Source organism: Cajanus cajan, chromosome 3 (genome assembly GCF_000230855.2).
Source record: "Cajanus cajan strain Asha chromosome 3, NIPB_CcT2T_4, whole genome shotgun sequence".
NCBI classification, from domain to species: Eukaryota; Viridiplantae; Streptophyta; class Magnoliopsida; order Fabales; family Fabaceae; genus Cajanus; species Cajanus cajan.
In genome coordinates, this window is record NC_138519.1 from 67473974 (window position 1) to 67501185 (window position 27212).

Genomic DNA, 27212 nt, shown 5'->3' on the forward strand with positions numbered 1-27212 from the left:
TTATTTATTTAATTATATTATTAATAATATTATATGTATATGTATATAATTTGTTATTATATAAAAAATAAATAGATTGATCTATTAGACTTAACAACTTTTTTTAATAAGCTTAAGTCCAGTAAGTTTTAAAAAATAGGTTTTTTTTTTTTTTAGTTTAAACTTGACCTTTTTATTAAATAGGTCAAGTCATAGGTTCCTAATTAAAATATGGCCTACTCTCATCCCTACTTAGGACAAACAAGATCTCTATACACTTAGCTTCCGATTGGACAATAACTATTTCTTCCACCAAAAAGTCTCATTGCTTGAAAATAAGGTTAAGAGGAATTTATAAATGCCTCACCCCTTAACATAATAAGACACATTTTAAGGACAAAAATGTAAAAATTCATGAAATTCACAATAAATAATATTTCATATGACGAGTCAAACAATATAGTAAATTTAAAGTTATAACAAATTTATAGATTCCAACCTCATTTTTATTATTATAAACAAAATATATTCTTGAATATGTAAAAACTCTCAAATGTAATGAATATAACAATATAACATACTTAAGATAAAAAGAATCTATATTCAAATTTATACTTAATTTTTTTGAACCATGAGTTTATGTAATTTTAAAAAGGATTATAAGTATATATATAAGGTTATAATTTATGGGAAAAAAAACTTGTAGGGAAAGAAAGTGGACGAATATTAATAAAAAAAATGAAAAAAATTATCAATTGTCATCATTAAAAATTGGTAAAGTTATTAATGGGCATGAAAAAGGTAGCTAATTAAAGCATATGGTTGGTTGGTTTGATTGAAATAAAGAAACCTGACCTTTGTCTCAATAATCAAAAGGTCGATTAGTCATTTTGGTTAAAGTCATCATTTGTCGAGTAATATTATACCTATCTTATTCTATCTTTTTAGTGATAATTATACAAGTTGAGTTTCATTTAAAAATCTGATCAATAATTATTTAGCATATAAATTAACAATGCTAAAATAAGAAAAATTTCCTTTTATCTTCAACTTTTATTCTCTATGAAAAAATCAATATCTTAAGAAGTAACTGGTTATGATAGCTTCATTAAATGAAAAACGAAAAAACACGTGTTGTAATTAAATTTATTAATTTTTCCAAAGTCAAGAAAAAAATGTCAATACTTATAAATTTCAAGCATGCTTATCAATAACCCATACTCATGTAATTGAATTGTTTAAGCAAGATTGTATTTGACACGTGGGCGAAATCTACAAAATTGTCAACTTTATGGTTTTAATTTCTCCATAATTTTCTTTTAGTACAGACATGTGGTGGATCTATGGATTACAAAGTCACAATCATGTCATTTTAAGAGACAAAGTAGTGCACCCACAATGTCGTTTTTCTTTGGTCGTACTCTATCTCCTTACTCCGAAAGATACTCAAAATTTCTCCCAAACCATGAACGAGTATGTCATAGCCAAGTGCAGATTACCAAAAATATAGCAACGGTCCATGATTAGAAGTCTCAAATTATTTTATTCCCCACAGACTAAAAAGTAAAAAAAAAAATTAAAAAGGAAAAATAAAAATAAAAAAGAAAGCAAAAAAGTTCAGTGTCACACACCCTCATCAGCGAACCCCCTTTTGCTTTTTCCTTCATTGCTGGCTGTAGCAACATGAGTTGAAATAAGAGCTTTATAATAAAAGAACGAAGAAATATATTCAAAAGGGTACCCAGAAAATGCCTTTTCATCCGCATTCCTTTTGAGCTTGTCAACAATGGCCGATGATCTCTCTTCCTTCACCAAAGTAAGTGTATTTTTTTTACCTTTCAATGTGTCAACTTGTCTTGTTACCTTCAAATCTCCCAACACTTGGGGTAAAATATTGTATTTTTTTATTTTGTTTTTTCATGGGTGGCACGTGAAATTGTCCGATTTGGTTCCTTAAAATAACCCCAACGAATATGTGTGGTTTTGAGGTTGATGGGTCTTAGGAATTTGATTGGTAGTTTCCTCAAAATGTAGATTCTGTGGGGTTTTAATCTATTGCTTTGGATCAGTCATATTGGGCTCTTTGTTTTATGTGCTTTGATATGATTAAATCGATTTAAAATCTTATAGCTCATGGTTACATGATGTTTTGCTTGTGAAGGGTTTGAAGAGTTCTACGTTTGTGTGGAGGTTGGTTGTGTTGACCTTTGCAATGGTCTGTGGCGTGTATATATGTTCTATTTGTCTGAAGCAGATAGGCACTAGCAGCAAGATTGGTTTTCTAGATATCAACGTTATTCAAAAGCCATGCCCAGAACCTAAAATTGAACCTTGGGATATTCCTTATGTGCACTACCCTAATCCCAAAACTTACAGCAGGTGAAATTATTAATATAATGCTTAAATCCAAGGTTTTGTTGTAGATTTTGTCTGAATTTTACTAATATTGCTTTCTTTGTATGTCTTTGTTAGGGCGGAATGTGCTTGCCACCCTGTCCGCTATTTTACTATTCTGTCAATGCAGAGATCTGGGAGTGGATGGTTCGAGACGTTTTTAAACAGTCATACTAACATAAGCTCAAATGGGGAAATCTTTTCGGTGAAGGTGAGAAGGAGTAATATGTCAACAATTACAGAGACTCTAGATACAATTTATAATCTAGATTGGTTAAGTAGTGCTTCAAAGAATGAATGCACTACTGCTGTTGGCTTAAAGTGGATGCTTAATCAGGTAAATGTTGTTTTATTTATGGATGCCCTTTTATTATAATAAATATTTGTCTTGCATGATAGTCATTTTTTATCCCTTTTGTCTGCTAACAACAACTATTTCTGAAACCAAAGGGCAGATATACACCACATTAAGTTAGAGTTAATACATAATTTGGTCTGTGAAGGTGACAACTTGTGTTGCTTGAGTCCCAGAGTATGCTCGTCTATACAAATATCTCCAAAAGTGTCAACTTACTTGCAATTTTACCTTATCAAGCTATCAAATTGTAAACAATTTTCACCCCTCAAACGTCTAATTTGTTTATATGAAAATATTCAAGGATCAAAGCAACACAAGTTGTCATTTTTAAGGACCAATTTTTTCGTATATTAACTCCATTATATTATTTGCATGTATTAGCAAATTTTCATGAAGGTCGTGATTGCTACCTGGGTTGATGACTTCCCTTGTTCCTCTTAAGATTGATCGTTGTCTTGTTAGGGGTGGTCTAGCTAAACTAGTGTGCAATAAGTAGGTGTGTTGTGTAAATGTAATGATCATGCACAGATAGAATAACATTCAATCTTATTTAAACAATTTACTTGGAATAAGTCTAATGAAATATGGAACTTTAATTTAGAGTAATGCTATCTCTAAATGTTGTTAAAAAAGCTTAAGAGATATAGGAAGCTTCCTCTTACTTTTGTTGAATATTTGGTATATATAGTTTTTCAAGATGAAGTCTAATTTGGATTTGATTACTAAATTTGTTAGTTATCATCTGGGCATGAAATTCAATGCATAGGATGAATAATTAATGTTTCATTTCCTTGTGTTATGTTTTTGATGAAGCCTTCAAAAAGGAAAATCAATTTTTTAGATATTTTGTTAATAAGTTCAAGGGTTGGTATCTTTTTGTCTCTAAAATGAGCAAATTTTAGTTTTGGTTCATATAAAATTTTTTCTCTGTTTTCATCTCTAAAATCTAGAATCAATATTTTTGGTCCCTACTAACTATTGTCATATGACATCAATTAATTGTTTATTTATCTAAAGAAAGGTCATGAGATCAGACTAATGCTCTCTTTGTCCCTATTTATCATACTTGTTTCAGAAATTTGTTTGTCCCTTTTTATACAGTCATTTTCTAATTTCTAGATGCATTAATTAGTTTTTCTGAAGTATCCTTAATTAATTATTCTCTTTAAACATTAATTACTTACATGAGAAGCAATTAAGTGGAGAGAGATGATTAAATTAAAAAAAGGTATTTTTGGAAGAACAATATACATTATTGACAAATTTAATGTGATTAATTAAATTAACTACTTTTTTTAAAGGGTATGAATTAGTTGAAAGAGTGAAGGAGGAAGTAATACATATATGGTGTCATGCTAACGGGTAACTCCCAAATTTTTTTAATTCCCAAAATAAATGTCATTTATCTATCATAAAATGAATGCTAGGCATTAAAACACCAACTTCAAATTTTGGAGGGATGGAAACCAAAGATTTTTTTTACATGAACCAAAACTAGAATTTGTTTAGTTTAGAGGACTATAAACATATTTAGCCATAAAATTAAATACCTGACATTATTATTCCGAAATACCAAAAATTTAGTGGGCTTTATGAAGAATATTATGATGTTTTCAAATTCAAATCATTTTTTGCATGCCTGCTAGAACAGTAAAACCCAACAATATCTTCAAACTAATAGTTGGCCAATCACCAATGTATATGTCGACTCATGAGATTAAGGGGGAGGTAATACATTATTACGTTTTCTTGAGGTCTAAATTGTTGCTTATGATTTCTGAGAGATGAAGGTATGTGTTTGCTATTTATTCTAAGCCATAAGAGTACAAAACTATGACATAAGTGGAGAAGAAGGATCAATTCTCTCTATCACACCCTCACAAACACAAACACTGACATGAGTTATGATGTAGAAGATACATTCATGGAATTACACTTGTTATTTTTCATGTTGTTAACAACTTATCATTTTTCTAATTGTTCTTGTCAAGTTGTTGCTTTTAAAAAGGATCAACTCAAGTTGACTGGTTGAATTTTTCAGTACCATTTTTTAATTGTATATTTGCCATGTTTTTTTTACTGCTTCCCAAATAATTTACGTGTTTACAAATGTGGATGCGAAATCTGTTAACGAAGGTTCAATGAAAATTAGATTGGTATTCTTCTCTGTAGTGGAATGCTTTTGCATAAAATGGATGCAATGCATACGATGATGAGTAGTTTTTTAATTTTTGTATTTGCAATTTTTTTGTATTGCTTCCCAGATGATGTGTTTATAAATGTGGATGGAACATATGTCGATGAAGGTTGAATGGACATTTGTGTGTTATTTTCAGTAGTGGAATGCGTTTGCATAAGATGGATGGTTCTTGGAGTTTCTTTGAGATTTGGTAGAAAGCTGATGAGCAAATAAGCCATCCTACAGCAGTAGCGTTAAAAGAAAGTATAATAATGGAACTTGGTTAAGAATGAAGTTCAAGCATGTCTCTTGCATAGGAAATTGTCCTTCATTACTCATTAAGTACCTCTAAAAATGTAGAAGTTCCTTACTGCAAGTTGATTTCAAATAAGCTCATATCTTTGAACACAGGTATCACCAAAGTTCCTTAATACAGTTCGGTGAAAACAAAGTTCTTATGTTACATCAATCCCTACTGATACAATTTCTTTACATTTTCACTTACCTATTGTACATATGTTGCCCATTCTTTGAAAAGTTACTTGATAATGCTTAATTAAATTTTAATGTGCGAGGCTAATTGTTGTGGTTCCCGATATTTGTCTTTCCTTTCTTGCAATTGTTGAGAACTTTTTGGTATATAAATGGGACTAATGCCATGAAGACAAAAAAAAAACAACCTAGAAACAAGCCTATCAAAAGCATTCACAGCAATATAATGCATATTGCATTTATTTATTTTGTACACTCTCAATATCTAATGTGTTGGTGTACACATACACACTCCATCTAATGTGTTGGTTTTGACTTTTGTTCTATACATTATTGTTTTAATCTTACAAGGATCTGATGATATCATAATGTTTGTAATTTAACACAGGGATTGATGCAACATCATGAGGAAATTGTTGAGTACTTCAAAGTACATGGTGTTTCGGTCGTATTTCTTTTTAGAAGGAATCTTTTGCGCCGGATGATTTCTGTACTTGCAAATGAATATGATAGGAATACTAAGATATTAAATGGAACTCACAAATCCCATGTTCATTCACCCAAGGAGGTCTCTATTTTTATTCTTTATGCATTTTACCTATTTGAGTTGAATGTTCATAGTTGGACATTTGCATGAGTGCTTCATTGTGATACAAGATGTCAAGTTGGTTGATGTATTATCCTACTAATGACACTTTATAATTCAAGTTACTGGATTCTAACTATGCTTTCAGGCAGAAATACTTGCAAAATACAAGCCCACAATCAATACAACATTGATGATTCAACAACTTAGACAAGTGAATGAAACTACCACCAAAGCTTTGGAATATTTCAAGAGCACTAGGCACATTATCCTGTACTATGAAGATGTTGTAAAGAACCGCACCGTAAGTCACACAACATGTTGTTGTATGATATATTGTTGTAAAGGGCTCTTGACATTTGAATTGTGTTTCAGAAATTAATGGAGGTACAAGATTTTTTGAAGGTTCCTATAATGGATTTAAAGAGTCGTCAGGTGAAGATACATAAAGGATCCTTATCTAGCCAAGTTGAAAATTGGAATGATGTAAGCAAGGCACTAACAGGGACACCATTCGAAAATTACCTCCGTGAAGATTATCGTAGGTAAATTGCTGGGTATGTACATACCACGTTTTGCCTTTTTTTTTTTCCCTCCCTTCTTCCTATGCTTTTAACATTCCTCTAATCTCCGTTCACAAGTCGCAACAAGACAAACACCTCGTTGAAATTTTGGCCTTGACCCTCCCTCATTTTTGTACTCAGTTCATGTTGTTATTTTTGTCTTCCTATTCAATTGATTTAATTCATTCTTTGTACTTTTTCAACTTTGAACACTTTGTATTGCAGCCATCTAGGAATTTGCAATTTCAATTTCCTAACTGTTTGTCAGATATAAATGTTTCCTGTTATTGATGGATAAATAGGCTTTCCAAGTGAATTGAAAAAAGTTATTAGCAAGTTGTTCAACCATGATCACTATTCAGATTCTTATGTTAATATTGCTTAGCCACGAACAACTTGAGCTGAAAACATTCATGTGTGCACATGGTTATTAGATGGGACATACTAATACTATTATGCTTTGTTTCAAAGTGGGAAATGGAAGAAAATAGGAAATAATTTTTTTTTGATAAAAAATAAGTAAGAAATAACGTAAAATTTGTAGTTGTTTGATAGAGTAGAATTAGATGAGAAATAAAGAGAAATTGATATTTTTAAAAATGAATTTTACATAGTTAAATTTTTATGTAAAAATATATTATTTAAATAATTATATTTTTATCATTTATTAACTAACTATTTTTAAAATAGTATTTGATTTCAAATAGTCGCGTACTTTGGGCACGTTGGTGCTAAACTAAGATCAGAATCACTCAGTTGTATTTGTATTTATATCTCTCAGATATCGTGGTATAATCTACGAGTTTTCCTATCTGGCTATTTGGTACAGTAATTTTATGCATGTTAGTCGGAAAAAAAAATGTTGCTAGGTAGATGGTGTTGACTATTGAGTGTGGTAAGTAATTAAGATATTTTTATAATATAAATCATCGTAATATACATTAATGTATATTATTTCATTTTGTTTAATAAAGATGTTTAAAAATGAGAATAAAATTTTTAAAAAATTATTTGAAATATATTAACTAATGATAATTATTTGACAGTAAATATAATTATTAAATTTTAGGTTATGACTAAGTAATTTAATTTTTTTTTAATCTTCAATGAATTTGATATCAAGAAGCTTAAAACAGTTTATTGTATTATTCAGCCAAGTTAAATCTCCTGATTAAGTAATTTTTTATGTTTGTTATATCAATTTATATTGGTTTACTTTTCTTTTTGAGATGATAATTTTATATTAGTTAATTACATAATTCATTTTTTCAAGCACTTTTCATTTAATTAATTAGATTATCAGTTTTAAGTTTACCAGCTCTAGTTTTCAAGTAGTTTCTAAAACCCAAGCTTCGTAGTTTGCCTGATAATTTTGTTACACACACCCATTAAATCCAATCTTCAAATTGGTTTTTTTCTTAAATAAGAAACGTTAAATAAATGATATTTTGATTATTATTTACACATGGAGAAAATTTAAAAGCTAGTTATATTTTGTGAGTTATTTATTTTATTTTATTTTCAATCATTTTTTTTATACAATAAAAGTCAAATTAGGAAAAGACATATATCCTTGCAAGGTCAGGAAATTTACATATTTCCTACCAAGGAGAGAAATTTGATAATCAAACTTAAATTATAACATGAGCAGAAAACTCGCTTGGTTGCATTAATTCCTATTCACATTGATTTTACACACACACATAATTACTTATATTTTTTTTTTTTGCTTTTATCAATTTTTATATGAGGAAACTCAAGTATCATTTATTCTATATCATTAAAAAATGAGTCATTTAACATTTATCTATACACCAAATTTAATAATGTTGGACATAGGAGTGTTTGAGAAAAATTTAAATTTCACATCGACTAAAAATATGATAAACAATGAGCTAATAAGTGAAGACAATCCTCATCTTATAAGTCAATTTTATAGACTAAGTTAAGCTCAAACTCACATTCTAAATTAGGGGAAAAATTCAGGTCTCACATCTCTTTGAAATAAGGCAAACAAGAACTTTATAAGTAAGTAACTCGAATAATCTTTACCTTACAAATTGATTTTGCAAGTTTGATTTAGTTTCAAACCTACATTCTAAGACATTAATACTATCCTACATATCTAAAAGGGCCACCCATCATTTATATATGCACCAAGTCTAATAGTATTGGATGTGAAGGAGTATGTTAGAAAAATCTAAAGTTTCACATATCTTAAATCATTAAAAATTGTTAATCATCATTTATTCACACAACAGGCTCAATATTACTTGGTGTGAAAGGATTTTTGGGAAGAATTCTAGTTTTACATCGACTACATATAAGACAATATACAAGTAAATGACAACCGTTACGTTATAAGTTGATTTTGTAAGTTATGTTATATCAAAACCTATATTCTAAGATGATATTAGCACTATCCTAAATATGTTAAAAAGAATTGGTCACAATTTATATATGCACCAAGTTCAATAGTGTTTAGCGTGAGAGTGTATTGAAAAAAAATCAAAATTTCGTTATCTTAAATCATTAAAAAAGGTTTACGTACCATTTTATTTATGCATCAAATCTAATAATATTAAGTTGAAAGAACGGACCGAGAAAAATTTAAATCTTACATCAATTAAAAATAAGACATAAAAAAATTTATTAGCGAAAAATAATTTCCATCTTACAAATTAATTTTATATAATTCAATTAGATCCAAACTCATATTTTAATATATCTTAAATTATTGATTGTTAAAGCTTGTACAACTCTACTTTCTCTCCCTCGTTCCAGTAACATTCCCGTAATAGAAAAGCCAGTCAAATTTCCGCGTCAGGGGGAGGCACCTAAAAGTCTAAAATTTCATTCTGGAAGTACGAAGTTGACTGGCAAAGCGTGACATGGTGGCTTCAATATCTCAGTTTTTGACCTGGTCACGTTCTTAAACAACATGCAAGTATGCAAATGCAAAGTTCCAAGCCACCAAACACAACTACTTCTTTTAAAAAGCATGGATTATTATACTATTATGGACCTTGCACCAAGATTTGCATGGCACCCCTTTCTCTTGAATTAAAAGATGCAAACTGAACCCTTAATCAGAGCCACTTTTAAATTTTTTTGATAAATGCAAGTGGTATTGATATCATTCACGGGCAAGGATATATGCAGTTATATATCCTTTGTGGAATATTAACTGGATAGTATTTTAAATTGCAGAAGTCGTGTTGTATATAACAAGCTTTTTGTTTGGAATATAGCCACTAGCCAATGAATTGTGTGGAGTAGGAAGAAAAGTGAAGACTAATTATGGATATTTTAACTTATTTGACTTATTAAATTTTGTCAACAAATTATCATTAATTGGATTTATTCATGGCGTTTACATCTTTCATTTAAACAGAATTTTATTAACTTATTAAGCTATTAATTAGTCTTTGAAATTGAAATGAAATTTACTAATTATTGTACTATTACATACTCCATCTTGCATGGTATAGAGACGTGTTTTGCTTGTAAGGTTTGGAATTTGAATTTAATTAGAATGCATCGTAACTATTAGTATTTGCCATGGTATGAGATTGTTAAATTTTGTAATAAGAGTTTAATTTTTGTAAAGTATGGTGTACAAAATTTTTCAATATCAATTAGTTAAAAATTTCTTGACTATGACTCTTAAAATAATTAAGAAAATCAATTTTATTATATATATGATAAATTTTAATTAAATAATACTATATAAAAGGTGCCTTTGATAAAACTAATTTATAACTTGACCAAAAATTTATAAACTATAAGTTAGGAGGTGAAATTAAAAGTAAAACTTTATAAACGAATTGATTGAATTGAAATTATTTAGTAAAATTAGTTAATAAATATAAAATAACACAAAAAAATTTATAATGAGAGTGAAGAAATGACATCTTAGAAAAAATATTTCTAAAAAAATATTTTTTTTTAAATAATGAAGGTAAAAAAGAAAAAGAAAAAACAATAAAAAATTTAAAAATTATAAATTACAAACTACTTCAATTAGTTTATGAAAATAAATTATAACACTACAAGAAAAATTCAAATTACTGATGGATAATTTTTGACGGATACAAATTTGTCGAAAAATTTATATTTTTGATGAAAAAAATTTGTAAGAAAAATTATATTACCGACTAATAATTTCTGACGGATACAAATCTATTAAAAAATTTATATTTATGACAGATTTTACCGAAGAATACAAATCTATCAAAAAATTTATATTTCTGACAGATATATTCGTCGAAAATTTCCGACAAATACAAATTTGTCGAAAAATTTATACTTCTGACAAATAATTTTTAACGGATACAAATTTATCAAAAAATTTATATTTTCGATAGATATATCCGTCGTTAATTCCCGACAGATACAAATCTATCAAAAAAATTATATTTTTTATGGAAAAAAATTCGTAGAAAAAGTTATATTACTGATGTAATATTTTCGATGAATTTATATTTGTCAAAAATATAAGAATTTCTTATGAAATTTTTTTATAGATGCTTAAGTCAAAATTTTACTAACAAATAATGGTTTGTCAAAAATTTTATCTATAAAAAATGTTTAATATTCTATCAGAAATTGCATTCATCGGAAATATTTAATATTTCATTCGATAACAATAAATATGATTAAAATTTACAATCATATATTAAAAAAGATCAATAAAATTTTAAATATCTATATATATATATATATATTAATAAATTGTTATCTAAAAAAGACTAGTAAATTATATATATATATATATATATATATAGAGAGAGAGAGAGAGAGAGGAGGAATCAATTGACTCACAAAGTAACTCTTGATAAAGTTACTTCACTGAATAACTTATGGTGTAAGTTGAATTTCATCGATCCAACTGTTAAATTAAAAATAATTAAATTTTACTGATAATTAATATAAAGAAAAAATGATTAACTTTGGAATAAATTATTTACTAACAATATAGTTGAAAAATTAATTATTTTAAATTACTTAACTATAATCTTATTGACAATTTACTATATGATCTTGATATTTTTGTATAACTAATACCTGATTTTAAATTTGATATGAAAATATTATGATATAATTAGATAAGATTTTAAATTAGTATTTTATTAATGATTGATAATTAGAAAATAAAACAAACATAAATATATTTTTTGAATTTTATATCTTAGATTAAGATAAATAAATATATTAAGTTAATTAATAATTTATTTAAAATATTAAAATTTAATTTATAAATATGCAATAAATAAATATTTATAATTTTATAAATTATATTATCATTATAAATTATAAAAACAATATTTTAAAATATATAAATTATTATTTAAACTTTTAAATTTATAATAAATAATTTAAATTATATCATAATATTAATTTTAAATAGAAATAAATAGATTGTTAATTATAAAAGTAAGTATATATACAAATAAAGATGAATTAAATATAATATAATAATTGTTACTTGTTAATATAATTAAATATAATATAATTATTATATATTATTATATTTTTTATAACAGTCCAGACACATGGGAATGAGAGGAATCCATAGATGGTACAAGTATGAGATTGTATAGTTGAAGATGACTTAAATGAATTAATTTGTACTACCTGTTGAATATGGTGTGGCAAATTTAGTCCCACATCGAATAAGTTTTTTTTGATGTGGCCAAATTAGTCCCACATTGGATAGGTTTGGGAATGTGTAGTGCCTTAGGTTCTATATATAGAAACCCTTCCCTTCACTTTGAGATCATCCCAACTACAAGTTCATTTGTAACTTCTAAGGCTTGTAGTTTTCTCTTCTCTCTCTATTGTAATATTTCTTAGTGAAATATATTTGGTAGTGTCCGAGGAAGTAGGCATAATTGGCTGAACCTTGTTAAATTCTTGGTGTTCTTTCTTTCTTGTTTTGCTTTTGGTGTAAAATTTGCTAGACGTTTCCACAACAATTGGTATCAAGAGCCAGGTTATTTTAAGGAAAAAACACTATGCTCTGTGTGAGCTGTAAGTATTCTATAGTCGACACATCAGAAAATTTTTCCTTAATCCTGGACCTATTTTTATTATTTGACATTTAGCAAATTTTAAACACTCTTTTCGAATTGAGCTGAGATGGCAAACGAAGAAAATCCACTTAGAATTACATCATCAACTTTGAATGCTTCTTCAAGCATTTTGCAAAGAGCTGTTGGTGGGAATCCAAGGTTGATGGTAGAGATTTTCGATGGCAGCGGTCATTTCGGCATGTGGCAAAGTGAGGTTCTAGATGCTCTTTTTCAGCAAGGTCTAGACATTACAATTGAAGGAAAGAAACCAGAAAGTATGGGAGAGGAAGATTGGAAGACCCTCAATCGATTGGCATGTGGTACAATAAGGTCATGCTTATCAAGAGAGCAGAAGTATGCATTCTGCAAAGAGACCTCTGCTAGTAAGTTGATGACGGAGTTGGAGGAAAAGTTCTTGAAGAAAAGCAGTCAGAATAAACTTCACATGAAGAAAAGGCTGTTTCGGTTCACTTACATTCCTGGTGCCACAATGAATGATCACATCACTAGTTTTAATCAGCTTGTTGCTGATTTGTTAAACCTGGACGTGACTTTTGAAGATGAGGATCTTGCCCTAATGTTGTTGGGATCACTTCCTGAAGAGTTTGAGTTTCTGGAAACAACTCTACTCCATGGGAAGGTTGCTGTGTCTCTAAATGAAGTTTGTGGAGCCCTATACAGCTATGAACTGAGGAGAAAAGACAAAAAAGATAGCTCAGAGAAGGCTAATGAAGCTTTGGTTGCAAGAGGACGTCCGGTGATCCAGGCGAAAGGAAAGAAGAAGCGATCGAAGTCGAAGGCTAAAGTTGGGAAAGATGAGTGTGCCTTTTGTCGAGAAAAGGGGCATTGGAAGAAAGATTGTCCTAAACTAAAAAACAAAGGTCAATCTAAGACTGTTGCAGATTCAAATGTAGCTGAGTATGTTGATGACTCAGATTGTTCACTTGCTGTTTCTGGTTCAACCAGCTCTTCTAGTGCTTGGCTTCTTGATTCGGGATGCAGCAATCATATGTGTCCTAATCGAGAATGGTTCTATGATTTCAGAGAACTAGAAGAAGGAGTTGTTTATACAGCAAATGATGTTCCTCTTACCACACATGGGATTGGTTCTATTCGATTGAAGAATCGTGATGGAGCAATCAGAACTTTGAAGGATGTTCGTTTTGTCCCGAGTTTATCAAGAAATCTCATTTCTGTGGGAGCGTTAGAAGAGAAGGGTTTCACGGTGCACGCAGAAGGTGGAGTAATGAAGATAATCTCTGGAGCTCTGGTGGTAATGAAAGGAGTTCGGAAAAATAATAGGTTGTACTATTACCAAGGTACTACTATTATTGGAACTGCAGCAGTGGCATCCAGTGACGAGAAGGAGTTGGAGTCGACCAAGTTATGGCATATGCGGCAGGAACAAGATGGTCAAAATGTGGTTGGATATTGTGATTCCAACTATGCTGGAGATCTGGATAATCGTCGATCAACTACTGGCTATGTTTTTACTTTGGCAAAAGCACCGGTATGTTGGAGGTCTACTTTACAGTCAACTGTAGCTTTGTCTACAACAGAGGCAGAGTATATGGCTTTGACAGAGGCTGTGAAGGAAGCAATTTGGCTTCAAGGGTTGCTTGGTGAATTAGGAATTCTACAAAAGCATGTGAAGGTGCATTGTGATAGTCAAAGTGCAATCATGTTGGCAAAGAATCAAACTTACCATGCAAGGACGAAGCATATTGATGTTCGTTACCACTTCATAAGAGAGATTATCGAAGAAGGTGGAGTGGCTATCCAGAAGATAAGGACCACAGAGAATCCAGCTGATATGTTGACAAAGGTAGTAGATTCAATCAAATTCCAACACTATTTGGACTTGATTAATATTATCAAAATTTGAAGACTGCATTGGTAGACACTATCAAAGATGAGAGATTTGAAAATATGAAATTTGCCAAGGTGGAGATTTGTTGAATATGGTGTGGCAAATTTAGTCCTACATCGAATAAGTTTTTTTTGATGTGGCCAAATTAGTCCCACATTGGATAGGTTTGAGAATGTGTAGTGCCTTAGGTTCTATATATAGAAACCCTTCCCTTCACTTTGAGATTATCCCAACTACAAGTTCATTTGTAACTTCTAAGGCTTGTAGTTTTCTCTTCTCTCTCTATTGTAATATTTCTTAGTGAAATATATTTGGTAGTGTCCGAGGAAGTAGGCATAATTGGCTGAACCTCGTTAAATTCTTGGTGTTCTTTCTTTCTTGTTTTGCTTTTGGTTTAAAATTTGCTAGACGTTTCCGCAACACTACCTATATTAACAAGATGCATCTACTTTTCGGTAGCTTATCTCAATAGAACTCCACAGTTAAGTGTGTTTTACTTGGAGTAATTTAGGGATAGGTGATCTTTTGAGAAGTTTTCAGAAAGTGTGCGAGTAAGGACCCATCTGGGAAGTTTCCCAAAAAATGTATGAGTAAGGACAAAACACTTAAAAGTGAAGTGTCGTGAAATAAAGCCCTTGAGATATCAAATATGAGGGGTGTTACATTAATAAATTTATTAAAATTAAACAAAAAAATTTTGACGGATTTTTTTTTCTGATGGATATGCATCTGTCAAAAATTTGTCAAAAATTATCTTTTTCTGACATTATTTCTTTTTATTGACGGATTATATTCGTAAAAAATTTACATCTTTCTTGTATTCTTAAATAAGTTCATGTATCAAACAAGCTTATTTATGTCAAATTAGCTTAAAAGTTAGTTAAATGAGCTTATAAATTACTCAAATGTCTTACTAAACATATTTGAACAATTTTTTTAGACACTAATTTATTGGCCTAACCTAACTAGCCCTTTTAGTGAATTTTTTTCCTCCAAATTATATACTCCCTTTGTTCCATTTTAATTGTTACTTTTCATCAATTATACTCTTAAATTTCACCTAATTTTTAATTAATTTATACTTTGACAACCAATATACATTTATTAAAAATAAAAATAAAAATAAAAGAATGTATAACAAAAAACAAAACAAAATTATTACATTCTTAGTTTGTGTATAATAACATTAAACGATTGATTCTTTACTTTGACTATTAAAAACAATGCTAGCTTTAAAAGAATCATGTGAGGTTGATTCTTTAATGACATACAATTTAATCTAACAAGGTTATGTAATAATTTAATGACATACAATTTAATCTAACAAGGTTATGATAGGCAAACTTGACAAGTTTCCTTTCATCATACTTTTAAAAAAGAAAATCAATGTGCAAATTACTTCGTTAAATAATATTTTTCTTGTTCATATTTATTTTGTAACATGGGAGGTTGGTCCTCTAGAATTAAATTTTATTGCTTTGGCGAATAATGTCAATGCAATTTTTGTTAAACCTTAATTTATTATGTATTTTTCTTAATAATAAAAAACTACTATTAAAGTAGTAATTTTTATCTACAAATCTCAAGCATTTCTTAAAAAATTTAAACTCAATTTCAATCGAATTAACAATATTATATCAGTTAATATAAAATCATTTTAATTAAATTATTATAATAATTACTTCAAAAGTTTATTTTTCATATTATTTACACTTCTGACTTATTAGAATTTACTTTAAATATGGTTTATAAAGTAACTAGCATTTTAATCAATGTATAAGATAATTGATACATTTTTTTTATAATCGATTAATTTTTTTCAAAAATATTGAAATAAATAGGAAAGATAATATATTTAAAGAGATAAGAAGTTAAAAAATATTAAAGTAAATATAAAGATAATATAAAGAGATAACATTTAATTTTAAATATAAAATATACATTTCATTTTGGTATTCAATTAATGCATTTATATAATAAATGATTAATCTGATAAAAAAAAATATAAAAACCAATTGCATCTTACGACAATGAAGTTCACATCTTCATGCGATAAGAATTAGAATAGAAGTGAATGTGAGAAAAAATAATCAAAGTGAAATGTTTAAAAAAAAAAAAAAAATTATTCAAATTTATATATTGAGAATGATTATTATAAAATTTCACAACATTAACATTTTTTCAATGAATAATATTATCATATATGATATCAATTAGTGATTAATTTTAATCACCTTTTTGACTCATTAAGTATTACAATTGTGAAATTTTAGTTTTTAAAGTTTTAATTTGACAATTTTTGTCTATCAAATATTACAATTATATAATTTAGTTTCTCAAATATCATAATTGTATAATTTTATAATCCATTTCATTAAAATTCTAATAATTTTAAAATAATATATATATATATATATATATATATTTATATAACTAAAGTTTATAATAAATTATATAATTAAATATTATATTTAAATATATAAATTATATTTAAAATTAATATAAATAGATATTTTTAAATATATAAATTATATTTTAGATGTAAGTGTTAAGGATAGTAAAGTTAGCTAGATTAAAACTAATTCTGTTATGATAAAATCATTTAATTAGCTGTGATTAGTTACCTTAGCTGTCATTGGTTATGATAAGATTATTCTGTTACGGGTAGCCTATATAAAGCCTTTAAATCATTCTCTATAATTCATGCTTATTATAATAATTCAATATATCTTTCGACATCTATTTCCATTCCTTTCGCTTATCTTTTCATGGTATCACGAGCACAGTGAGATCCATCAAACATGTCTTCCGCTACACAAAAATCATTTAACCTGCAAACTTTCCATACTCCAATTGCAATCAAATTAGATGATGAAAATTTTTTGTTATGGCAACAACAAGTTCTTTCCAGTATTCGTGGAATGAAGCTTCAGAAATTCATCACTAGTAATGATGTTCTAGCAAAACTCGCGACAACAGAGGATGCAACAAGAAACACCCTAAGTCAAGATTACAAGCACCATGTGCAGCAAAATCAACTATTGATGGCATGACTTCTGGCTTCAATGTCCACCCCAATCTTGACGAAGATGGTTGGTTTAGAAACCACTTTTCAGATCTGGAAGCATTTGGAGGTTTACTATTCGTCTCATACACGAGCCACGATCAAGAAATTGAAGCTTTAGTTACGCACGATTAAGAAAGAAAAAGAAATTAATGATTACCTATTAGAAATCAAGAAAATTATTGATTCACTCGCTGCAGTAGGAGTCAAAATTTCAGAAGAAGATCACATAGATGTGATTCTTGATGGTTTGCCTGATGATTTCGATAGTTTTGTGACCTCCAATACATCATCATCACCATACCAGAATTGTCCTTTTCCATTAATAAAGTCTGTCAATTTATGCATAATCCTCAAGAACATCATTGGAAGGCTGTGAAACAGATACTAAGATACCTACAAGGGACTATCACTCATGGTCTTCACTTCAGAAGACTAACTAATCTGACCTTAATGGCCTTCTTGGATTCCGATTGGCATTCTGACTTGGATGATCAAAAGTCTACAACTAAATATTGTGTGTACTTTGGGAACAATCTTGTGTCTTGGTCATCACGAAAGCAACGTGTTGTCTCTAGGAGCAGTACCGAAGTTGAGTATCAAGGTTTAGCTACTGTTACTACTGAAATTGTATGGGTCAAATCACTTCTTAGTGAACTTCAAGTGAATATTGCTGCCCTAACAATCTACTACGACAATCTTGGTGCTGTGATGTTGGCTGCTAACCTCATAATGCACTCCCAAACTAAACATTTTGAACTTGATCTATACTTTGTAAGAGATAAGGTGCTTATTGGAGCCATTCAGGTTTTTCATCTACCATCACAATTTCAGGTTGCAGACATTCTTACAAAGTCCATCACTGGCCCTCCATTTGAGAGCTTTCGACGCAAACTTATGGTCACTTCATCATGTGACATAAGTTTGAGGGGGGATGTTAAGGATAGTAAAGTTAGCTAGATTAAAACTAATTATGTTATGATAAAATCATTTGTTTAGATGTGATTAGTTACCTTAACTGTCATTGGTTATGATAAGATTATTCTGTTACGTGTAGCCTATATAAGGCCTTGAAATCATTCTCTGTAATTCATGCTTATTATAATAATTCAATATATTTTTTAGCATCTATTTCCATTCCTTTCGCTTATCTTTTCAGTAAGATAAATAAATTTTTTTTAATAATCCATCGTATATTAATCAAAAATAAAATAAATTTTTAATTATTGATAATTTATTTTAAAAATATTAAAATCTAATTCATAAATAAATATAAAAAATAAAAAATTGAATTATATAAAAATTAAAATAATATTTCAAAATACTCTTGTTGAAGAATACCTCTTAGAAATTTTTGTGTAAGATAGTCGTTCACATTTAATATATAAGGGTTGATTAAATATAATAAATATTTAGTCTATTTTATTATAAAATACTAGTATTTTCAAACTATTAGTTGAATAAAATTATGAAACAGAAGATAGAGTTTAGTATTTAACTAAAATACGTTTAGTTTGTTAAAAAAATATAAATAAAAGTTTCACAACATAAAATTCTTTCGCGACGTTTTGACTTGAAAAGTATTGTGAGATAAAACAAAACGAAATATAAAATTACAATATAGAAGTCTAAATATTTTTATACAATAAACAGAGGGTAAATCTTGAATTTTTGACTAAAATATTATTTTAAAAAAAAAAAACCCAAATAACATCTTAGCGATATATATATATATATATTTTTTATTTGCGTTTTTGGATTTAAAGTATGTGTAAATTTTGTATCTGGAACAACCCGTTCTGCATTTGGAACAACCCGTTCTTAAACCAGAATGGGCCGTTCTAGAGTTTTGTTTTAACACAAAACTTGAATTTTGGAAAATAGAACTCTAGAATGGCCTGTTCTGGTTTAAGAACGGGTCCTTCCAGATACAGAACGAGTCATTCCAGATGGAGCATTTACACATGCCTAAACCCAAAAACGCAAAAAAAAATATAAAAATATATAAAACCGAATTCTGAACATGAACAGTAAACAAGTCTACTTGGGTAAATAAATTGGTACAGGTGTTATTTGACTATTTTTTTAAAAAAAATAATATTTCAGTAAAAAATTCGTAAATCTTTCACTAAAAGAACAAATAAAAATTAGAGGATAAATCTGACACAAAACTCTAATAGAAAGTCAAATATACCGATTACAATGAGTATTAGTAACACATTCATTTTCATTGTTTTTTTTTTGGTACAGATTCATTTTCATTGTTTAAAACTTATTTGAAAATCATAAAATCAGAAAAGAGAGTCAATAAAATATGAATCTCATCAAAATTTATATTTTTTTAATAAATTTCAATCAATTAAAAATATATTAAAAAAAGTATATTACTGATACTTCTCTACTCTTCAATTTAATCTTGTTAACTTCAACCCAAAACAACCAGCAAGTTCAATGAGAATTGTAGTTGGTACAATCCCCTGTTTTTTACCCCTAAAATTACTTTGTAAATTAATCACTTAACTGATGCATAAAACAAAAAAGAAAAGCCTTGATTCAACTATTTATATCATGTTTCTCCTGTTTATATCGTCTTTTAATGTACATCAATGATCAAACACACTTTACAATTCAAAGAAATTAATTTCTGTTGTCTGTCTTAGTATTCACGCATATAGAATGACAAGACTAAACTCTAAATAAATATTAAAAAAATTAAGTAAGATATTTACTTATATTGATAACTCTAAAGATTAAATTGGTTATTTCATAAAACTAATAATTAATAACGATGACTTTAGAATTTCAACCCATGTAAAATTTGTCTGAGATTACGGTAAATCAAATCAAATCAAATCCACTTCCTCCGTGGTTTGACCATGTTGAGATCAACCTAGGTCACTTCTCCAAAGAAACTATCCAAGTCCCAACATTTCTCATTTAGAAAACTAATTATTTTTCTCTTTAGAAAGAAAACAAAAGTTTGGGCATCCTTGATTTTTATGAACACAAAAAAGAAAGAGTGAGCCTTAAATGCGTACACGCACATGGGGTGATAAGCATGAACAATAATAATAATTTATGAAAAACGGAATTCAAATTAGGTACTAGACAATTAGTTTGCTACATAGTAATAATAATAGTTAGTTACATAAATAGGTTAATATAATTGATCTAAAGAATTTGATGAACCGCAGAATTAGATTAGATCTGAGCATAGAAGAAAATATATAAGCAAAAAAAAGTGAAGCGTGTATAAAAATAATGAGTGCAGTGGAAGGGTTTTGCAAGTGGGAGGGTTAAGAAGAGGAGTGGGGCCCAGAGCGGGAGAGATAATCACGGACGGCGAAGGAGTTAGGAGTTAGGGTTGCAAATGCAATTGCAAAGTTGGAAGGGTGGGGTGTGATATTACGATTTAAACCCTGGATCCAAACCCAAGGCGGTTAAGGGTTAACCCAAGGCAAACCCATGTTAAGGGTAGGGGTGGGGTTATAAAAGACCAACCCTACAATGAGCGTCTTCTCTTTCTTTCTCTTTCTCTGGGGCTGCCTGGTCTTGGCATCTCCGCACTCGCGTGGACCAGGTCATTCTCTTCTCTGCTCTCACCGTTGCGAGTTGAGAAAAGAGAGAAAGAGAAACCAACTAACTAAACGAAGCCATGGCTCAGCCTTCCACCAACGGCGATCTGAATCAGCAGGCTCAGCAGCCGCAGCAGCAGTGGCCGCAGCCGCATCAGTATCAGCACCAATGGATGGCCATGCAGTACCCGGCCACCGCCATGGCCATGATGCAGCAGCAGATGATGATGTACCCTCAGCATTACATGCCCTATGTCCACCACCAGTACCCGCCCCCGCCCCCGCCGCCCCAGCACCACCACCACCACAACACCAAGCAGCTCTCCGCCGCCGCCTCCTCCTCCGACGAGATCAGGACCATCTGGCTCGGCGACCTTCACCATTGGATGGACGAGAACTACCTCCATAACTGCTTCGCTCACACCGGCGAGGTATCTTCCAATTCTTCTCTTCCTTAATTGCTGTTCAAAGCTACAGATTGTTTCAATGAGCTTGATTTGTGACCGCGTGTTGTTCTGATGATTGAAATTAAATATTTCTCGAACTTCGGTTACTTCGGGTTCCTTGATCTTACTTTTTGTGTGTGATTAGGATTGTTTGAGGTGAATTTTCCGTTTCAATCCTTGGGATTGCGAATCCAAGGGGATGTGCTTTTGGCGGCCTCAGTGGTCCCTTAATCTGAGGGTTTTGCTTTGTTGGCATAAGTTTTCATCAAACTGATACATCCAAGATCTCTTAATTGCACTATGGAAAAAGTGCCTAATTAAACCCAACCTTTTAGTTTTAGTTTTTTTTCTTTCTAAAATATCCGCATCTGGAAGATCCTTGGTAGAAAATCAACCGTTGGAATTTTATGAGCATTTGTCAATGTAGTTTGTCTTCTTTTCTAATTTTGAAGATCCTTGGTTGACAATTAATGTTGCAATTTATGAGCATTTGTGAATTGTGAACCTTTTTGCTTGTGAGAGTCCCCATTGGTTTTAGAATGGCTCTAAGTGCATTGATTAGCAAGGATTTTTTGATGGTGTGGTGTCTTACATGCAGGTTGTGTCAGCCAAGGTCATACGGAATAAGCAAACTGGTCAGTCTGAGGGATATGGATTTGTGGAGTTCTATTCGCGGGTGACAGCGGAGAAAGTCTTGCAGAACTATAATGGCACCATGATGCCAAATACGGATCAGGCGTTTCGTCTGAATTGGGCCACGTTCAGTGCCGGCGATAGGCGTTCTTCTGATGCTACTTCTGATCTCTCTATATTTGTGGGAGACTTGGCCATAGATGTTACTGATGCAATGCTGCAAGAGACTTTTGCTAGCAGATTTTCGTCCATTAAGGGAGCAAAAGTTGTCATTGATTCTAATACTGGCCGTTCAAAAGGCTACGGTTTTGTTAGGTTTGGTGATGAAAATGAGAGAACAAGGGCAATGACTGAGATGAATGGTGTTTATTGTTCTAGTAGGCCCATGAGAATAGGTGTTGCTACTCCCAAGAAAACATATGGCTATCAACAACAATATTCTTCTCAAGGTTTGTTATTTATAATTCTCATTGTGCATGCTTGTGAAGTAGTTTTACGTGATTATGCTATCTTAATGATCATTTTGTAATTTCTTTCAATGTCTCACTTAGGGTCTGTTTAGATAAACTTATACAGAAGCACTCCTAGGAGAGAAAAGTTGGAAGAAAAAGTGAAATGAACTTCTTCACAAGTTAAAATTAGCTTATGCACTATCTAATTTGATGAAACTTTCTCATATTACCTTTTTCAAAAAATTATTTTTTAATTTGTGCATAAGTTAGTTTTAGCTTATGGAGAAGTTTATTTCATTTTTCCTATCTATTTTTTTTTTCTTCTAGAAGTTCTTCTGGATAAGTTCATCCAAACAAACCCTTAAACCAGTATCTGTGTTTTCTTCTGCATATACCTCTAATATTTTGCATTAACTGAAAGGAAATCCAAAAAATTATTTTCCCTGTTCACTTTTAGAAGCTAAGATTTTTTTTCCAGCCAATGTGTTTCCAGGTTTAATCATCACTGCTGTTGTCATTATTATTATTATTATTATTATTATTATTATTATTATTTGTGTGCACTTCCATCCTTAACTGGTTAAAATTTGGATATTAACATATGTGATGAATAAGTTGCAAGTAATGTGTTTTATCTATTAGTAATCATATGTTGTAAATGTGCTTTGCGCTATCGGTAATCATAACTTCTACAATTGCTTATCAATAGATATATGCATAGGTTATTTGCCATATGTTGTTTCAGCTTGAATGGACCTTTTTCTATTGTTGCTTATTGCAGATTTGTCTTGCTTTTGCTCTTGGTTTCTATTCCCTTGCCCATTTCATGTCATATTATATATATTCCCCAATGCTAAATTTATCATGGAATTTCACTATGTGTAGATATATTTTCACAATTTAGAAACTTGAATCCATAATCAGGCAGTAATGTTCTTTGTTCATTGTTCTAAAATTCATCTATATTACCAGACTTGCTGTTTATGTTTATAACACCAGAAGCTTTTCACTGGAATGAGTTATATCATATATCATGCTTTTAATTAGAAACTTCAAAATCTGATATTGTATTTCTTTAACTAGCTGTAGTGTTAGCTGGTGGACACCCAGCTAATGGTGCTGTTGCCCAAGGTTCCCACTCTGAAGGGGATTTTAACAACACTACCGTGAGTTGGATTTTGTAATTTTTTTACATGTTAATCATCTTCCGTTGTTCATATCTCAGCAACTGGTCTCTGTTGTAGATATTTGTTGGAGGGCTTGATTCTGATATCAGTGATGAGGAACTCAGACAACCATTTTTGCAATTCGGTGAGGTTGTCTCTGTGAAAATTCCAGTGGGTAAAGGGTGTGGATTTGTTCAATTTGCTGACAGGTACTCTTGTAGTCTCTTAACATGTTGACACTTGACATATATAACTTGCATGTTTGTGAAACCCCTGCCCCTGTATATTAGTTAGTTTCCTGTGAAATTGGATATGCCAACTTCTATTGCTTTTGAAATCCTCTAATGATACGAATATCTAAGCAAGTTTCTGAGGACTAGTGCATATAATGTTTTGATTCTGTTTACCATTGCCAACATAATTAGTGGTCTTATTTTTGCCCTAGTGAATTAACTATGTTTTATGCTGTCTCTGTAATAGAAAGAATGCTGAGGAAGCAATTCAGACATTGAATGGGACAGTAATTGGGAAGCAAACAGTGCGTCTTTCTTGGGGTCGCAGTCCAGGAAATAAGCATGTAAGTTTGTTTTTTTTTTGGATTCAGTCGATTTTCAATGTATTTTATCTTAGGATATATGATGGGAAAATAGGTTGAGTGGCATTCTCTTTTTAGCATTATACTTTCCAATTCTATATTTAGATATGGAAGGCCCAAAAATCAATTCTCGCATTATTCAAGGCTGAAAAATTGCAATTTCTAATAAAATTTCTCATTTTTTTTTACTGAAATCCATCACTAATTCAATTCCCTTGGGATAACAGTGGAGAACTGATTCCAATGGAAGCCATTATGGTGGTCAGGGTTATGGAGGGCATGGATTTGCTGCGAGACAGAATCAGGATATTGCCATGCAGCCTGCTGCTGCAGTTCAAGGGGCTTCCTAACGGGGCTTAGCGGAACTCTATTGAAGTAGGATGGATTTTATTGCTCTCCACTAAGCTGTAGTATTATTTTTAAATTTGTAGCTGGGTTATACGGTATGCGAGGTTCTAAAGATTGTATTAAAATGACTGAAATTTTGGATTGAACCCGACCATATATAATATGCCTCGGGTATTTTTGTTTTTTAAACCATTAAAACATATTGGTAGCAGACAGCTAAAATTATTTTAAATACTTATCTTTACAGTACATTGTTGCTGTTTGCAAAATTTCCATGTAGAGGCCTAATCTGAATCTGACGTCAATTCCGAGTTTTCTCACTGACTTCTAATAATACGAGGGAAATATATATAATTATGAAATGATTTAAATCATAATTTGATATAAAAGATTATAAATTTAAAAATTGTTGAGTCAAAGATAACAACTGTGTATGCTGTCCTCGACCGTAGAAAAATGGTAGTATTTTCTTGTGTCTGTTTTTTCATTCAATAACAATGGTGCCCTTTTTATATTATTTTTTTTAATGGAAGTTCACTCCAAGATTTTGAACTCTCTAGTGTTTGGTTTTATAAAGTTGTGGTCGGGGTGACGTGTAGCTTAAAGTTTTCGTATGATATTATTAGTCTTCTTGTGGAGGATGATGAGGTAAAGGCTAAATACATGACCAAGATCTGAGAGATGGGTGGAGACGAAGATGCTTGCAGAAGAGGAGCCAACTATCTTGACCATGAGGCCACGTGTCCTTGTATCAGGTGCCTTAAGAACAAAAACAAAAATATCCTTGCTCTATCACTTTTGCATCAATTTCCAATGGACACTACTTGGATATTGTGTTTGGTATCATCAATGTTCAAAATTTTAACAATTGGACTAACAAAGGGGCAAAAATGTTTGAAGAGGGTAAACTTGGAAGAAACCTAAGGCCTAAGTATTCTTTTTGCCGTGAAATCAAGTGCAACAACTGTAGAGCATTGAGAACCACATAAATGGCAAGATGCTTGACCATCTTGAATCTACATTACTATTAAAGCTAGTGAAGGGATAAAAGTTTGACCACTTGCACAGCAACGTCATCACTGCAAGAGGATACAGGAGTAGCCTCCTTGTTGTCAACGCTATGATGAATAACAAATTCCTTGTGTGCTAATCAAGATCATAATCAAGATCTATACTTTCCATCTACCCTTTAATCATGTTATCCATTTGTTGGTAGCACTACCTTGGTTTTTTGCTCAAACTTCTCAACTTTCCCTCTCCTTGTTTTGGTGTTATGTCATAAGAGACCTAGACTCGGGAACTTTTAATCAATTATCCTTAGGTATTGGCATGTTTGAGATGAAGAACGTGAAATTTGGAAGCCAATATGATGTAATAACTTACGCTAGTGATGTGTCAAGATAACAACGTGAGATTGAGTTGAAGCAAGCATTCCACCTAAGAAAGTATATCACATCTTGCTCATTATACCGTATTTAGTTGAATGGAAACATGACATCTCTCTTAGCAAACTCCAGCAACAACATTATCAAACGCCACGTGAATGGTATTCCCCAAGGATTGGATGAAAACCTTTATTGTTTCAAGACAGTAGATCACATATGCTATGCTGGCTTTTATGGTGTATGTGGGACTACAAATTTCGGCATAGGCAATGGTCATTCCAAGATGTGTTTGTTACTTCACATGGCATGTTATTGCTTGTGCAGAAGCAAAATTCAGATCTAATACTAATGCAACTAGGTTTTTTCCCTAGCTAGTTTTGTTTTTTGTTGCTAATCGAATTTAGTTTCGATGCTTCTAACATCTTCAAATTTGTATCCATTCCTTCATCATGGCCATGATTTAAATTCTAAGCTAGTTCGTAACTAAATGAGCAAAGCGGTTAGGCATTCAACTATGTTGCCAGGGAAGTTAGATTTAGATTATAAGGATCATTTAGTTCTCATACCCATCTCTTACAAATATATTTTGTATTCAATATCTTCCCATTCGGTAAATACATGTCTTAGCTCTCACTAAGTTAGGATCACATTCATCTTTTATAAAAGTTGTTACTTATTTTGTTGGTTTTGCACCAAAAATATCCTTCGATTGATAGTCAGAAACTACTTTCCTTTGAAACGAAGAGATTATTGAAGTAAGTTTTATCTTTTTTAATAAAGTTTTCTTCATACTCACTAACCATTTATCAATTATGTTGGACCTTGGTAAAATTTTGTTACTTAGTTATCTGCAACTAATTGAATACTTGTTTCAACAAAATATCTATAGTAAGTTTGACAAAAGTGGAGGAAAGAAAAAGACAAAAGGAAAGGTTAGTGAAAATAAAGTTTATGTTCTTTTATCTTTTGATTTTTTTTCCTTTTTTTTTTCTTGTTGGCATATTAAATAATTTACTTGAGTACATAATTTTAGCATGTCCAACTAGTCTTTTT

At 30.6% G+C, this 27212-nt stretch overlaps 2 protein-coding genes across 3 annotated transcripts; both read left to right on the plus strand.

The window, feature by feature from the left end:
- The first annotated feature begins 1392 nt into the window (after window positions 1-1392).
- Window positions 1393-6896, plus strand: LOC109799253 (uncharacterized). The gene is made up of 6 exons (XM_020359805.3): window positions 1393-1795; window positions 2141-2358; window positions 2452-2710; window positions 5791-5970; window positions 6137-6292; window positions 6364-6896. Exons 1-6 carry the CDS (start codon window positions 1766-1768, stop codon window positions 6535-6537), a joined length of 1017 nt encoding a protein of 338 aa, XP_020215394.1. The 5' UTR covers window positions 1393-1765; the 3' UTR covers window positions 6538-6896.
- A 14176-nt stretch (window positions 6897-21072) lies between these two features.
- On the plus strand, window positions 21073-25023 carry LOC109796413 (polyadenylate-binding protein RBP47). 2 transcript variants are annotated; one of them, XM_020356094.3, is made up of 6 exons: window positions 21073-21565; window positions 22179-22662; window positions 23755-23831; window positions 23910-24040; window positions 24312-24408; window positions 24654-25023. In XM_020356094.3, the coding sequence occupies exons 1-6, from the start codon at window positions 21215-21217 to the stop codon at window positions 24774-24776; spliced, it is 1263 nt and encodes a 420-aa protein (XP_020211683.2). In that variant the 5' UTR covers window positions 21073-21214; the 3' UTR covers window positions 24777-25023. The 2 variants fall into 2 exon arrangements, with proteins under 2 accessions (XP_020211683.2, XP_020211679.2); XM_020356090.3 differs by having other exon boundaries at window positions 21074-21565; window positions 23749-23831.
- The last annotated feature ends 2189 nt before the right edge of the window (window positions 25024-27212 follow it).

Bases quoted from the DNA above. Each gene is read 5' to 3' on its own strand.
- LOC109796413 (XM_020356090.3), top strand. From the start codon at position 21,215: ATGGCTCAGCCTTCCACCAACGGCGATCTGAATCAGCAGGCTCAGCAG. The intron at 22,663-23,748 runs GTTTGTTATTTA...TTCTTTAACTAG, and splicing joins ACAACAATATTCTTCTCAAG to CTGTAGTGTTAGCTGGTGGA. The intron at 24,409-24,653 runs GTAAGTTTGTTT...TTGGGATAACAG, and splicing joins GCAGTCCAGGAAATAAGCAT to TGGAGAACTGATTCCAATGG.
- LOC109799253 (XM_020359805.3), top strand. From the start codon at position 1,766: ATGGCCGATGATCTCTCTTCCTTCACCAAA. The intron at 2,359-2,451 runs GTGAAATTATTA...TGTCTTTGTTAG, and splicing joins AATCCCAAAACTTACAGCAG to GGCGGAATGTGCTTGCCACC. The intron at 5,971-6,136 runs GTCTCTATTTTT...CTATGCTTTCAG, and splicing joins ATGTTCATTCACCCAAGGAG to GCAGAAATACTTGCAAAATA.